Source organism: Triturus cristatus, chromosome 6 (assembly GCF_964204655.1).
Source record: "Triturus cristatus chromosome 6, aTriCri1.1, whole genome shotgun sequence".
In the NCBI taxonomy this organism is placed as follows: Eukaryota; Metazoa; Chordata; class Amphibia; order Caudata; family Salamandridae; genus Triturus; species Triturus cristatus.
Window position 1 is genome coordinate 1,253,590,823 of NC_140589.1, and position 16,195 is coordinate 1,253,607,017.

General features: G+C 44.8%; 1 protein-coding gene across 1 annotated transcript in view; it reads left to right on the top strand.

Moving 5' to 3' along the window:
- Positions 1-16,195, top strand: part of TSLIG3A (tRNA splicing ligase complex subunit 3A) — a 481,344-nt gene that overhangs the window by 281,445 nt on the left and 183,704 nt on the right. Inside the window, exon 6 of the mRNA XM_085612194.1 lies at positions 15,855-15,971. Coding sequence (XP_085468320.1) covers positions 15,855-15,971 — 117 coding nt within the window. The remainder of the gene's footprint in view (positions 1-15,854; positions 15,972-16,195) is intronic.

Genomic DNA, 16,195 nt, shown 5'->3' on the forward strand with positions numbered 1-16,195 from the left:
TAAAAACAAGGGTAGAGGCAAAACTACCAATACTAAACAATGACTTCCCTCCACTCCCCCCGGACCACTCTACTCCGGTCGGGGGAAGATTGCTACAGTTCCTACCTGTCTGGAACAACATTACCATGGACAGGTGGGTGAGACAAATCATCCATTCAGGTTATTGCCTAGAGCTCACTTCAACTCCCCCAAACATACCACCCAAACAGTGTCTAATGTCAGCAGAGCACTTCTAAAACAAGAGGTGCTTTCCCTCCTAGAAAAACATGCAATAGAACCAGTTCCCCTTCATCACCAAAACACAGGGGTTTACTCCCTGTACTTCCTCATTCCAAAGAAGGACGGAACCCTGAGACCCATCTTGGACCTCAGACCATTAAACCTCTACATGCAATCAGACCATTTTTATATGATCGCTCTTAAACAGGTCCTCCCCCTACTCAAACAGGGCGACTTCTTTGCCACATTAAATCTCAAGGGCACCTACTTCCACATTCCCATTCACCCTTCTCACAGGAAATATCTTCGGTTTGTGGTGGACGGTCCGCATTACCAGTTCAAGGTTCTCCCATTCGGAGTCACCACAGCACCCAGAGTCTTCACAAAATGTCTGGCAGTGGTAGCAGCCCACTTAAGAAAACAACAAATTCACGTCTTCCCATATTTGGACGACTGGCTTATAAAAGCCAAGTCGCTTACCCAGTGTGTAAATCACACACACGCCACAATCCAACTACTTCACGACTTGGGCTTTACCATAAACCTCACAAAGTCTCACCTCCAACCATCCCACATCCAACAATATCTGTGTGCCACAATAAACACCTCAAAAAGCCTTGCATATCCCAGTCCAGCCAGGATAGCAAGCATGCAAGCCCTTAACAAGATTCCAGCCGCAACACTCACTTCCAGCTCGATTGTTCATGCAACTCATAGGGATGATGGCCTCTTGCATATTCATAGTACCTCATGCAAGACTCCGGATGCGCCCCTTACAGGAATGCTTAGCATGTCAGTGGAACCAAGCTCGTGGTCAGCTAACAGATCTGGTGTTGGTAGACGGCCGCACACATCGCTCTCTGCAGTGGTGGAACACCCAAAACCTTTCCAAAGGGCGACCGTTCCTAGAGCCGGTTCCACAGATTGCGCTAACAGCAGACTCATCACTCACCGGCTGGGGAGCTCATCTACTTCATCACACCATACAGGGCACATGGACACCTCAGCAAAGGCTACTCCACATCAACCATTTGGAGTTACTAGCAATCTTTCTGGCATTAAAATCATTCCAGAAACAGATATCCGGCAAAGCTGTCTTAGTCCGCACGGAAAATATGACAGCAATGTACTATTTACAAAAACAGGGGAGGACGCACTCTCTGCAGCTCTCTCAACTAGCACAGAGCATATGGAGGTGGGCTATTCCTCAAAACATATTCCGTTTAGCCCAACATCGCCCAGGAATTCAAAATCACATGGCAGATCTGTTAAGTCGGCAGACACAACAGATTCACGAGTGGGACTTCATTCATAAGTTCTTCAACCGTTTTTCCAAATGTGTGGGCAGCCAGAGATAGATCTCTTCGCCACACATTACAACACCAAATGCCCAAGCTTCGCCGCCAGATATCCACACCCATTTTCCAAAGGCAGTGCGATATGGATGAATTGGTCAGGCAGATTTGCGTACGCTTTTCCTCCTCTCCCACTCATTCCATTAGTGGTGCGCAAGCTGCAACAACTGTCACTAACATTGATCCTAGTTGTTCCAACATGGGCCAGACAACCGTGGTACACAACATTGTTGGAACTGTCAGTAGACCCGCACCAAAAACTACACCTCTCCCCACAGCTTTTAACACAGAACCATGGAGAGATCAGACACCCAGATCCAGCACAGATCAACCTGGCGATCTGGCTCCTCAAGTCCTAGAGTTTGGTTATCTCAATCTTCCACCTGATTGTATGAACGATATCAAAGATGCTAGGCGCCCCACCACTATAGCCTGCTATGCAGCCAAGTGGAAAAGATTTGTTATATACTGTAACAATAACAACATCAATCCTCTAGATGCCGCCACTCAGCACATCATATGTTACCTGCATCATCTTCAAAGATGTAATCTAGCATACACATCAATAAGATTACATCTCGCTGCCATTTGCAGCTTACCTACAAAATAGCCCACATCTGTCATTGTTCAAGGTGCCTGCCATTAAAGCATTTATGGAAGGCCTCAAAAGAATAATTCCTCCCAGTGTACCACCCTCCCCAGTGTGGAATCTAAACATGGTCCTCACAAGATTAATGGGTCCTCCATTCGAACCTCTGCATAAATGCGAGCTACAATTTCTTACATGGAAAGTCGCTTTCCTTGTGGCCATTACATCTCTTAGAAGTCAGTGAGCTACAGGCACTAACTATTCAAGAACCATTTTTACAACTCCATCATAACAAAGTGGTTCTCAGGATAAATCCCAAATTCCTTTCTAAGGTTATTTCTCCCTTCCATCTCAACCAATCTGTTGAGTTGCCAGTGTTCTTCTCGCAACCACAAACAGTAGCAGAAAGAGCTCTTCATACTCTAGACATAACAAGAGCACTCCTTTACTATAGTGACAGAACAAAACCTTTTTGTAAAACAAAGCAAGTTTTTGTATCCTTCTCACCACCACATAAAGGCAATCCCATATCAAATTCTGGGATTGCAAGGTGGATTGTCAAATGTATACAAATTTGCTATCACAAAGCAAAACGTACACTGTCTATTCCCCCTAAAGCCCACTCTACCCGAAAAATAGGGGCTTCAATGGCATTTTTAGGGAACATTCCCTTAGATGACAGCTGCAAAGCAGCTACATGTTCTACACCGCACACATTCACAAAACACTATTGTGTAGACGTGCAGTCAAAACAACAAGCTAGTGTGGGCCAAGCTAGCAGTAGTTTGAAAACGCTATTTCAAACTACTGCGATAGATACTGGCCACTAAGGAGGAGTACTGCTATGCAATCTATGCACAGTGTGTGATCTGCAGCTCATATGCCTCGAACGGAAAATGCTACTTACCAGTATGCATCTATTCTTGGCATGTAGAGCTGAAGATCCATACATGCCCACCCACCTCCCCGGCTACCTTTATCTGTTCCAGTATTATCTTAATTAGATACAACATACATGGACATCTATTCCTGTTTCTCACAAAATTCCATCATTTCCTTTCTTGGCGAAAAAACAATCTGACGACGGAGTCGATGACCATGCGCACTATTATCCAAAGGGGGAGTCACCTATCTCGTGACTTCCAAAGACTTCTTCCAAGACAATAACAAAGTGCAAACATCCGGGCCCAACACCAGATGGCAATCTATGCACAGTGTGTGGATCTGCAGCTCTACATGCCAAGAATAGATACATACTGGTAAGTAGCATTTTCCATATCCATCACCTGTAGCTCCAAGCCATCTAGCTCGGTCTTCAAGCTGAAAGCAGGGTCTTCTGTGTTAGCTCATATGGACAAAATCAGCAGCAGCATGCAATACACGAACAAACAAAGTGGCACAAGATCACTGGCGCTGTCCAAGGAAGATAAGGAAATCTGGACCGGATTAACAACACACAGAATAACTCTTCGGGCCAAACATGTTCCCGGGACTAGCAATCTCTTAGCAGAACTGCTAAGCAGAACTGGAAACAGCCTCCACTAATGGGAGTTTGATCTGTCACTGCTAAATATGATCTTCTCGTTCTGGGGCAAACCGGCTCTAGATCTCTTTGCAACAGACAAAACCCCAAATGCCAGTTTCATGCAAGTTGGCATCCACACCCAGGATCGTGGAGTAATGCCTTTCGACAGATGGTCTGGGATCTATGCCTACCTTTTAACCTGATACCTTTAATTCCAAAGTTTCTCAGCAAACAAAGTGGAGCACAGTCGTCTCATCCTGAAAGCGCCCAGGTGACCCACACAGCATTGTTTCACAGAGTTTCTCCTGCCATTGGAATACAACTACATTCACTTGCCAACATTCCATAAACATTTGACGATGAACTAAGGCCAGTTCCTTCATCCTGACCCGACCTCTTCTTATGCGCACAGCTCCTAAATTTCATTAATTTAAAGATCTCAGCACACCTCAGGACTGCAGTTGTATTCTCTCCAAGGCAAGGCGAAAGCGACAGTAAAGAAATATAAACCGTAATGGAAAAATGTCTGCCTATGGCACCAGAAAATCCTGCATCCTCTACTAGCACAATTTGGCATATAACTACCCTATCTCTATCGCTATCTCAGTCACAGTTGGTACATGCGTCTGTTAAGGGGCGGCTTGCAGTAATAGCAAGATATAGATGCTCATCACATTTTCTGTTTCTGCTCTAGCAGAATCATCAAACAGTTCATGAAAGAATTATTCAGAGTTTGTTCCTCCAGTAGGGGCTCCCTCTGTGGACTGGCTGTGAGAAAGTGGCTCTGTATATACTGTTCCTTAATAGGTACAGGGTGTACAGAGTCCACAGTCCCCCAGGGTTTGACAGAGGTTAAAGTTAGATATAACCTTACTCTCTAAAGTGGTAGCTTGGTCGAGCAGTAAGGCAGTATCAGAGGACAGTGTAAAGCATGTGTTGTACACACTCTGTTAGCAAATGGTCTCACACACTCAATAACTGAACTCTAGGCAAATGGTTCATATATAAAAAATATATGCTTGTTTTATTTTAGAACCAACACTTGGATTTAAAATATACTTTCTCAGAATAAGATGTTTCATATAAATACTATTGCAATATGCAATTGACTTTTGTAAACAGTTACATGTGGTTGCAGTAGGCAACTCTATTTTAAACACAACAATGCATTGAGCTCGATGGTAAATTCAAGGTATTTGCAACAGATTACTTTTTAGATTACTTTTGGAATTCCAGGACTGGATCCTAGATTCAGTCCTGGGTCAGTACTCGGAATCAAGTGATGAAAGTCTACTTAATTACTGTAATGATTTTTAAACAATATTTAGCTATTTTAAAAGTTGACACTTAGAAAATATTTCAAAGAAAACAGTCAATGATTCCCTATGGAAGAAGTTGCAGGTACAGTATGTTCTCGTTACTTTTGTAATCCAGTACTGGGTGCCTAGACTCAGTACTGGGACCTTTATCCAAAACAGGTAAGTAATTACGTTTTCAGATATTATACGATTTTTGAAGAATATTTAAAGATTGCAGAAATCGACACTTAGAAGAAATTTCACAGAAAAACAGTCAATGGTTTCCTATGGAAGAAAATTGGGTTAAGGGTAAGTACAGTCGTAAGTATTTTTCAGAGTCAGTGCTGGGCACCAAGATCCAGCACGCTCACCTAAGAGCAGGTGAGTAATTTCGTTTTTGTTACTCGGCTGATTTTTGGTGAATATTTTAAGATTTGAAAAGTCCACACTTAGAAGAAATTTCAGGAAAAAGCCAGTCAATGTTACCCTATGAGGAAAATAGAGTTAGCGGTTTAATGGTAAGTACTCGACTGGCAGAGTTGAGGTTCTGGGCATAGACTCTGGGGTCCCCCAGGGTCAGGTAGGTACAGTTGGTTCACCCTCAGCGGCTCTAGGGCGGCCGGGTGCAGAGAGAGTTAGGCCCAATGTTATCCTATGAGGGATAGGGGGGCCTTGGTTGGTGGCTCCTGACTGGCAAGCCACGCGGCTGTGGGAGCTGGGCTCCTGGTCACTTACTCAGGGCAAGTAAGGAAGTAGGTAGGTGTAGAGTTTTCACTGCCAGGGCCACTCGGGCGGCTGGGTGGAGAGTGCTTTTGAGCCTTCGGGTGCTCAATTGATTTCAATGGGAAATCTCCGGTTTAGAAAAAGACTGCAAGCTCGGGGACGAGGACTCTTCAGGTGTCACCACCACTTCGAGAGGTAAGTTGGGTAGTTGGAGGATAGGTAGGTAGCCCGGGATTGGGCACAGGGGGCTGCGGGGCGCCGCGTGCAGGGTGCCTTTTGGTGTCGGGAAATCTTACCCTCTGTTGATCGCGGTAGGGGGGCACCTTGTTCTGAGGCTGCAGGCTTCTTCAGGAGTGTCGAGGGAGGTCCTTGGGTGCCGGTCTCGGGGTCACGGTCGCCGTGGGGTCGTCCTCTGGGTCTTTGTTCACTCTGGCACTGGCCAGGCTTGGCTGGTGCAGTGTGTGCTGGGTTCGCGGTTCCGGGCTGCTGCCAGGGATTAGAGATAGGTTTTGAGTAAAGCCTCTACTCATGGGAGTCCCAGGGGCTTAGAGCCAAAAGGTAGCCAGGTCCTCCAGGGTTTGTGAGGTTGCTGGCCACAAAAGATGCCGGGTTGGAGCAGGAGCAGGTTCGAGGGTCGACAGGCCGGTAGGGCTGGGGCCAAAGCAGTTGGTGTCTTCCTCTTTTTAGCAGCTGCAGGGCAGGTCTTCTTTCTTCTTGCTCTTCTTTGTAGTTTTGAATCTGGAATCTGGGGAAGGAAGGTTCAGGGTGCCCCTAAATACTAGATTTAGGGGCGTTACAGGTAGGTGAAGGGCAGGGACCAATGGGTCCCTGTCCTGGGGTGGGTACACCTCCTATCCTGCCTCTCTCCTGTGGGAGGGGGGCAGTAGCCTAGTCCTGATAGGGTAGGGCTCCCCATCTTCAAGATGGCGAGAGCCCGGAGATGTGCTTCACCTCGCCTCCCCCACCTGAGGGGTGGGGTTGGCAGGCTGGCACATCCCCTGTCCTTATTTGGGGTTTCCGGCCAAAGCTTCCCGCCAGAGTGGGGGGATGCAGTGGCCTGGGGAAGCTCACAGAGGCGGCATGCATTTGAAGCTTCCCCCTGCCCATCCTGGGGGAGGAGATTTAGCACCTCGCCCAGGATGTGCATTGTTGCAGGCCCAGGAGAGCAGGGGCTCTCCTACCCAGGGGTCCAGCAACATGTCTGCTGGGTGGCAGCCTAGGCAGCCTCAGAGCAGACGTGGATTGTAGGTTACGTTTAAGGGGGCACCTCTAAAATGCCCTCTGGGGTGCTGGGTACATTAAATCCCACACTGTCATCAGTGTGGGTTTAATGTGCTGAGAAGTTTGATACCAAACTTCTCAGTCTTTAGTGTTGCCATTATGGTGCTGTGGAGCTCGTGTTTGACGAGCTCTCAGCACCATGTACTCTTAAATGGTAGCACTGCACTTACAGTGCTCAAGAATGGACCTGGGCACTGTAGGGGCACAGGGCTCCTGCTCCTGTGCCCACACCATTGGCATAAGGCACCCAGCTAGAGGGGTGACTGATGTATGCCCTGGCAGTGTAGATGATGGGCATGGCACACAGGGATGTGTGTCATGTCGACTTTGTTTTTGTCTTGCACCCAAACACTCAGCCTGCAAAGGCAGTGTGTGTGTGTAAGGGTACAGGGCCCCTAAGGGTGGCACAAGGAGTGCTGCAGCCCTTAGAGGCCGTCCCTGGTCACAAGGCCCTGGGTACCTAGGGTACCATTTACCAGGGGCTGACATGTGGCCAGGGTTTGCCAATTTGGGTTGGGTTTGTTTTAGGGAAGGAACATAGGCCCTGGGCACCTGATTGACAGGAGTCCAGGGCACACTCAGTCAAAGTACATTCAGCAATTCAGCAAAACGTGGGGGCATACCATGCAAGAAAGATGGCACTTTCTCACACTGGCACCTGAACATACTTCTATCTCAACTCCTGAAGAGTTAATTCAAACCCATTCAAAGAGCACAACTCATATTTCTCACATGGAAGGTCCCCTTGTTACTAGCGCTCACTCAGACCAGGAGGGTAGAGGAAATACAGACTTTCTCAACTCAAGAACCTTTTGCACCTCACAGGCAATTTAGTACTTCTGAGAACCAATCCAAAGATGTATTCCTGAGGTTCCTTCAGATTTTGCCTAAATTAACCATTAATATTTCGGACGTCTTCTCGAATCTAACATCACCAGCTGAGATGTCTATTCAGGCGCAAGGTATCACATCGTATCTAAAATTCTACTTAAATCGCACTAAGCAGCTCATGAGAACTGACCAACTGTTGGACTGTGATGGACACACCCATAAGGGTGCTCTAGTCACAATGGCAACCATTGCTTAATGAATTTCAGCTACCATCCATTCCTGCCTCTCAAAGTCACAGCATAAACCAGGGAACACTCACCTAAGGCAGTTTCCACCTTAACTTATTTGCGGAACTGCTTCTGGTGATATGTCGTGCTGCGACTTCGAAGAGTGTGCATATAATTCATGCAGCATTATTGCATGAAATCAGCACAATGCAGTGATGCAGTGTTCGGACAGGTTTTACTACACCACTTATTTAAATAAGGGAAGCCTCATTTGGTTCCATATGTTTGCTTATGTATTTATGTATATTTGAATGTATGATATATATTTTTATATTAATTAATGTATTAAATTTCATATGAATGTTATCTATAGATTTTCTACCTACCATCCCCTATTTGGGATAATTCTGTAAGATACACAATTCTGATTCAAGCATGTGAATCTATGAATGATCCAATACTGGAGAAAAAATTAGGTTACTTTCTTGCAACTGCAGTTCTCCAGTTCCTGTTTCCATCTTGCAAGACAGGGCCTCCGGTGCTTTCTGTCGGCTGGTGATTTCGCGCTTGGCCAGAATGTAGACCAAAATCCTGAAATTTGTCAGTGACCCTCGATTTAGATGTGTGGGGGATCAGGTTAAGGAGGCAATGTGCCGGCAGGTATGGAACCTCCTGGTCGATTATTTTTGCTACTTCAGATCACACCCACCAGAGGCTGTGCCCCTAAGATTTTCAAGCACAAGTGGGAATAAAGAATCCCTAGCTATAAGGGGAGGCTATCCAGGGAGGAGTGTGGGTCGCATGTGAATCTATGAAAGATACCAATACTGGAGAACTGGGTGAGCTGTGTGAGTAGGATCCTGCATAGAAATGCACAAAGGGGGATAGGCAAAATCGAAAGGGCCAGAGCCTGGGAAGCCCTGGTGGAGAGCATGTGACATACCGAAGTGGAATCGTGCGAATCGACACCTGTGGCGCAACCTCGACAGGGGAGCCCAAGACAACAAAACCTGGAACGGGATTTAGTGCAGATGCCACCAGCTGAGTAAAATAATACAAGTCGGGAGGACTTCGAGGGGATCAGTAGTGACTGTTAGCAACAGGTGGGACGAGAATTAACACTCTAACAATAGCCAAGAGAAATGGCATTTGTGAGATTGTACACTTAACATGAAAAAGATAATAAAATCTGGTAACAAAAAAAAAAAAAATACAGGCAAGTAACTTATTTTAGTCTCCCAGTGGGAGCCCAGCTGGCGTTGATGATGAGGGGTGCGATGAAGTCTGTGGTGTCACTGGCAAAATTAGTGCAGTACAAGGGTTCTTTCCTGGCAGAAGTTGGTTGTGCCGCATATCTTGAACATGAAGTGTTCCTTGTAGGTGATGCAGCTGATGGTATCTTTCAATATGATGGCGACTCCAACTCCGGTCTTGTACTGGTTGTCTTGCCTGGCGATCTTGTAGCTGGTGGGGATGGCTATAGCGATGTCAGATGCAGCGGTTTGGTTTAGTCATTTTTCCATGTGGAAGATCAGGTCCCGAGTGGTTGTGCACTAGGTTCCATATCTCTGTGGTTTGTCTGGTGAGTGAGCGTGTGTTCTGGAGCATGCTTGCAAGTCTGGCATGTTGTGTGGGTGGGGTTTGGTCTGTGTGAGGGTGAGCTGGTGGCTGATTTGTTCGAGTGTGTGCAACTGTGGTTTTAGAAGCTGTTGGTGCAGGACTAGTGGATGTGAGAGAGTACGTGAGAACTTGCAGGAGGCGCATGTGAATGCTCCTTCTGTGTTGTGTTTTTGTGGTGCAGTACGGCAAGCGGTGGCCATGGTTGAGAGCATGAAGGAGCACAGCAGGGTAGCAGTGGGTAAGAGGAGAGGGCATGTTCTAGTTGTTGGCAGGCACAGATGGGCTTTCCTTTGGCGTGTGACGCTGCAGCCGTTATTAAGTAGGCCCAGGGAGGGAGGAGGAGTGCAAAGTGCCATGGGCTGGAAACACGTGATTCCACTTATTGTGCAGATGTATGAGGCATAGTCCAGTGATGTCACTACCTGTGTGGATGCGTGGTGGGAAATGAAGATCCCTTGCTTGGCTTCTCCTTTTAAAAACGTCCTATTCGGATGGATCATGGGGAATCCACGATGTTACTTCCTGCGGAGATGGATGATGGGAAAACCATTGATGTTCCTTCCTGTGTAGATGTGTGATGGCTCAATTTCCCTGTCTTAGGGAAAGGGGAGGGTTCACCCCCAGGAAAGGAAAATATAAAAAAAACAAATAGGACCCTCCCCCAATATATACCGGGTACCGAGTGGAGATTCCTGCTAGGCAGGAGTCCTTTAGAGAAAGGCAACTCTTGTTAGAGAATCTTCCCTACTCAGCAATACCTCTCCCATTATGGTGGACCCCGGAAGAAGAAATGGCCCTCTGTGTGCAAAGTAACTCACTTGCTGCTCGCCATGTACCATCCCTTAGTCTTGTGATGTAATCACGGCACACTGATCTAACTCATCTGAGTAGGAGGGGGCAGGGCTTGGCCTAAACTAATAATTTAAAAGGGGGAAGTTTCCTGTGCATCCCTTATGCTCTTACCCCTTGTAGACACAATCCCATGGGTTGCACTGGGGACATAGGGACGCAGGCGTGAACGTATTAACAGCTGTACTAGAAGGGTTAAGGTAATTTCTTAATTCCTTTTGTCTCTGACGATAACTTTAACACTATCATGTGGGTATTTATGTATTACTTTTGATATGTTTTAATTATAAGTTTTCTTTTAAATTGGGGATTTTTTTCATTTAAATGTAAGGTGTGCCTAATCTCATCCCTAACCTTTGTTTAAGTTTGTATTTTTGTGTAAAGATGTTTAAGTTATGAACATGTGTTACTTTTACACTTATCCTAATTTTATCTCTGAGACGTATTTTTAAATAAGTATTTATATTCATGTATATATAATTTAATCAAATGGCTCTCTTAGTACAATGGGTAATCCTTCCCCTTCGGACTTCCTGATTTTCTTAATCATTTTAATAATAAGGGAACACTTGTAGTTTAATATTTCAGTAACGCGATACATTATTATTTTCTTACATTTCAAGACATTCGTTTCTTAGATTTACATGGGGACTAAATATGTCATTTCAGACTAATTTCATTCTAGATGCAATCTGTTTGTGGCAACATTTAATGAAATGAGCTTGGTACATGCCACAAAAGTGCACTAACGGAAGGTCCTTGCATTGACGCAGAATTACACCTACCAGGCATTCCCTAGACCAGGAGACCATAATCCTAGAAAACGTGTGCGACTTCCATTTTCACATGAGCAAATATTTGCTTATGCAAACATTTGATGAGTCATTACAAATTCACTATCCCTACACGCCCTGTTTCCCCACCATTGAAAAAAAGTTTCACTTCTGCCTTTGTCAGGAATACATTTCCATCCTTTTCCCAGTGTGGGAAGAGATTGGAAAGGATTTAGTGGTTACCCTTAAACAGCTTATAGGTGTGTGCAGACTCAAACGTCATTCCAACCTCTGAACTCCCTCTTTCCGCCAATGTCCAGTACCCCATAGGGTAGATTTGGGGAAATGTATATAAACCTTGCTAATATCGATACCCTGATACAACAAGCATTTACAATGCAACGGTCTCGGCATTGTTAAAGTTGGAGCTATTGGCATTGCTCATGACATTATTTTTGTTTATGTTTTTAAAACATTTTAAGAAACGGCATTGTTATTTACAATGTCAATAGCTTAATCACTCTCAAATGCGAGACCTATTGCATTTGCACCCACACACACAAAGCCACCCACACACACAGAGCCACCCACAGAGCCACTCATATAGAGCAACCCACACACAATTAGAGCCACCTACACACACACACACGCAGTAGCCCACTGACCTATTTACATTATGTGCAACCAACATGACATAATGCAATAGGCAGGCAAATTCAGATGATGCTGCTCTACAGAGTAACTTATTTCAGACACAAAATGTGGAAAAACACTTAAGTAAGTCTACGGCTCTGGTTACTCGACTTGTGAAAAATGTCACTCATTCACCTCAGAAGGTTTGACTGCTCCATTGGGGACCCAAATCTATTGTACCGAACAATGGGAGAAGGAACAATGGGGCAAGTCTAGGGCATCTCCAGAAGAAAAACCTTAGTCTCCTCAACTTGTCGTGCCAGGCTCTAGATTATAAGCAAATCAAAGAGGCAGGAAGATGGTCAGTTAAGCTTAGGACATGGGGAGGGGAGGAGGTTGGAGGGGCATGCACAGTGCAGTCATGTGGCCATCAAGAAATCAGGCCCAGACCCCAAGTGGGCTGAGCACCACCCATCTTCATGGCAGAAACAATAACTACCGTAGACTGATGTCACCTTCCTAGAAGACAAGACTTTGCTGTCTCTAAGGTTTTTATGGAACAACTGTTTCCCAAACCTTGAAGTTGAATGTTGTAAGGGGATTCTTAGAGTGCCCCATTTGGGCTCTTGACAATATTGGATAGAGCGTTTGTACACCATGTGTAAGGTTTAGGAGAATTACTCGAACCACGGTTATTAAAGCGGATGCAAATTACAGTACCCACCACCCATACCGCCCAGCAAACTCCGATCACCCTGGACCCAAAGATAAAGCTTCACAAGACATGGCTGCTCCAAACCAACAGAGAAGCCTCTCTAAATTCCACTTATGCTCTGTTGATCCTCTCTTTCACTGACGTTCCGTGAGCATATAAAGTATAACCACATGCAAAATATAGGGGTGTTCATATTCAGGCTACGTGGAAAAGAAAGAATGAAAAAAAGGGGGCAATAAAGGCACAGGCTACCTTACTAAAGAGTGAAGCACTAAAGAGACACTCAGTAGACCGGGGAAGAACTCCCCATCAGTCGCATATAATGGAATATTGCTTCCACCAGAAGGAAGTCCGAAGCCAATGGATCAGAATACGATCGGATCTATAAGTATGAAAGGTAAAACAGCACATGAACTGTGGATTAGTTGGATAAGGAGCAAGAATGACCACTGATCTAAAGTTTTTGCACGCTGCTCTATAGAAAACAAAGATACTGTGCTTATACCTGGAGCAGTCTGTTTTTCAGAAGTCAGTCCGGATGACGATGGGTTAACAACTCCATAAACTTTACAATGGTCAACCAGGAGACTCAGCCGGAGCGGGGTCTGTAATCTAAAAGAAGATAAAGAAAATGACCTAACGGAAAAAGGAATTCAGTGCAGGGATATAGAGAACAATCAGACAAATATCCACAAGAGGATACTTAAAAATATGGACTACCGATACCGGTACATATCAGCGACAGTCCGATAAGAGTCATTGAAGAAAAGGACATTTGAAAAAAGTATAACTAGGAGGACGGCAACATATAGTGGTGTGCTCATGAGGAAACAATATACCCCATGGGAAGAAGCTAATAAAGTGGCAAGGTCCTCTATATCTACACCAGGGGAAAGAAAAAGGCGAGAATTCTTACTTCTGGTGAGCACGGACGGTCGAGCTGTCACCCCGGTGTCTGTAGTGATCCAAACCGGCTCAGAATTCAAGCACAGGTCCCAACATGCAGGGGGGAAAGCAGGTTCTCCTCTGAGGGCGATATCAAAGATCCAGCGTCACACGCATCCATGAGCGTGGGAGGGTCTGTCTTGGCCGAATATCCAAGGCTGCAGGCGATTGGTCGGATGTACAACCCAGTTTTTTATTGGTCCGCACGCCAACCAAGCCAACGATCCACATGGGCGACGCTTTCCGAGGTATGTCTGGGGTACTAGATAGAAAAAACGGACTATCGGTTAGTGCTGCTTACATTAGAACAGCGTTCTGCTGAATAGAGAAAAGAGAGGAAAATAGCGCCACCATGATAAGAATGGAAAATAAAGCGAGAACTAAGTTCTAGAGTTCATACATCATGACATGGAAGTCCCGTACTGCAAAAAATAAAAATTGGAAGTAAACGGGTGTCGAGGGCCCCGATCTATATAGGGGGATGGAAGTGCCGAACGCCCACTGTTACCCTAAGGTGATCGTATAAAGGGTCCCACGAGGGGGAAAAGAACAAGTAAACAAATATAGAGATAAATGGGGGGATTAGATGGCTTGCTCCCAAATACTCTCTCTGTGACTCTGTTGAGACGGGTGAAAGTGTCTCACGTCCCAGCGCCTTACCTGGCGAGAGCCATGAACACCGCCGCCTTTCGCCGAGGTCGAGCAGAAATGCCTCGGAGAAACGCAGCGGCGTTTTCGGATTCGGGAGTGTGTTTTTCTTTCTCTCCTCTTGCCATTGGCTGGAATGTTTACATTCCAAAGGAGAGAAAGAAAGTAAAAAACACGCCCCCGAATCCGAAAAAGACGGGGCTTCTTTGGAGAGACAAAGCTCTTCTCCAATGGCTGACCAGCATTTAAGAGGCCAGCCAATGAAGAAGAGGGGCGGGTTAAAGCCCCACTTCTAAAACATTAAATCTCGCGAGCGAGACTGCGCAAGCGCAGCCTTCGCTAGCCGAGACCTAAAAAGCAACCATTGAGCAGTTGTGTTCACTGATCTGCGACAAGGCTGTCAAGGCTCACAGAGGTGTCATTGGTACACAGTATCTTCCAACCACATATTCACTTAGTATAGCACACTGTCCGTGTGATGAGTGCTTCAGCATTCCATATAGAGGTAGTATGTTATATACAAATACTTCAGTACAGTACACAATCTCACATGCAAATAATGTTATTTCATTCTATAGTTTTACATCCTGGGATTGCATACCATCTCAAAAAGCCTACTCACACTATATTCCTAAAAGCCTGCATGGAAATTGACCTTGATTGAAAACTATTGATCGTTTCCCTCTCCTTTCCATCAAATAAGCTTCTCCTTACCTACCATCCTCTGAATGCCTGTTCTCTCTGAGCATAGCCTTCACTAGGTTGCATGGTTTTCTGCATTATTTTTCATTATTGTATCTCTTCATATTGATCACAGTTAATTTCATAGATCACATCTTCTTTTACTTTGAAACTATTCCTCTTCCCATACAATGGCGAATTTTCCTCCAGCTTATCTATCACTCAAGCCAGTTATTTGCACAAACTCACCCCTAACTAATGATACCATCTATTACCCATTGGTTGAATCTACCATAAATAAACTGGAGCAAATGCATAGAATGGTTTCCTTGAGAGTACAAGATTAATCCCAGTAGCTATAAATAACCACCATCCATTGGATTAATCACTAACTTTGTTTTCTTAATTAGTGTGCCACCCGCCACTAAACGCTTTAATGATTCATCAGGAGATCTCAGAGCTACATGAATGAAAATATAATAAAATGCAATATGAGTCCTGACTTAATCAGAGAGGCTGTTGCAAGAGATGACAAAACTTTCATAGTTTCTCACCTGACTTATTGTCACCAAAGTGGAGATGTCGATCTTTTAACTGTATATGTAGAATTATGACCCATCCCGTGGACAGAACAATATTTTATAAAATTCTACACCCCTGGTTTTAAACAATTGCTTGATATCAGATACTCTATTGAATTTGTGGTTGTACGATGGAAACAACCAGGATTGTGTGAGGTTCAATAGACAAACCTTCATTCAGATTCTGACGTTTTCTCTCACTGTAATGTGTGCCTTGCTTTCATAGAAATCCTCTTCTGTACTAGTGGGGCAGTAGTTCTGCTATGGTGATCTAAGTCGGAGTGTTGCAAAAGTATATTTGTAGAAGTGTTTAATTAGTCGCATAAGAATTTTTGTAACTGCTTAACTTTTGTTCTTTCAGGAGAAAATTGAAGCAATTAATCAGGCCATATCTAATGAATATGATGTGCGAAGGAAAATGTTAATAAAACGTTTGGATGTAACCGTGCAGTCATTTGGGTGGTCTGATAAAGCTAAGGTATGTCTCATTCAAAGTGAGCTTCAAATTCTTTTGCAAGAGAGCTATTGTCTGCAAGCAATGTGTTAGACTTGATTGCATTCAACTTTTATTTTTGCACAATATAAAACTTAGAATTATGTTTTGTAAGAATGTTGAACTAAACTTTGTGTAAGAGAGCCATCCTTCATTAAGACATTAAGAAAGACATTGTTTTGTTTTCAAGAGAACTCTTCCTAACTACA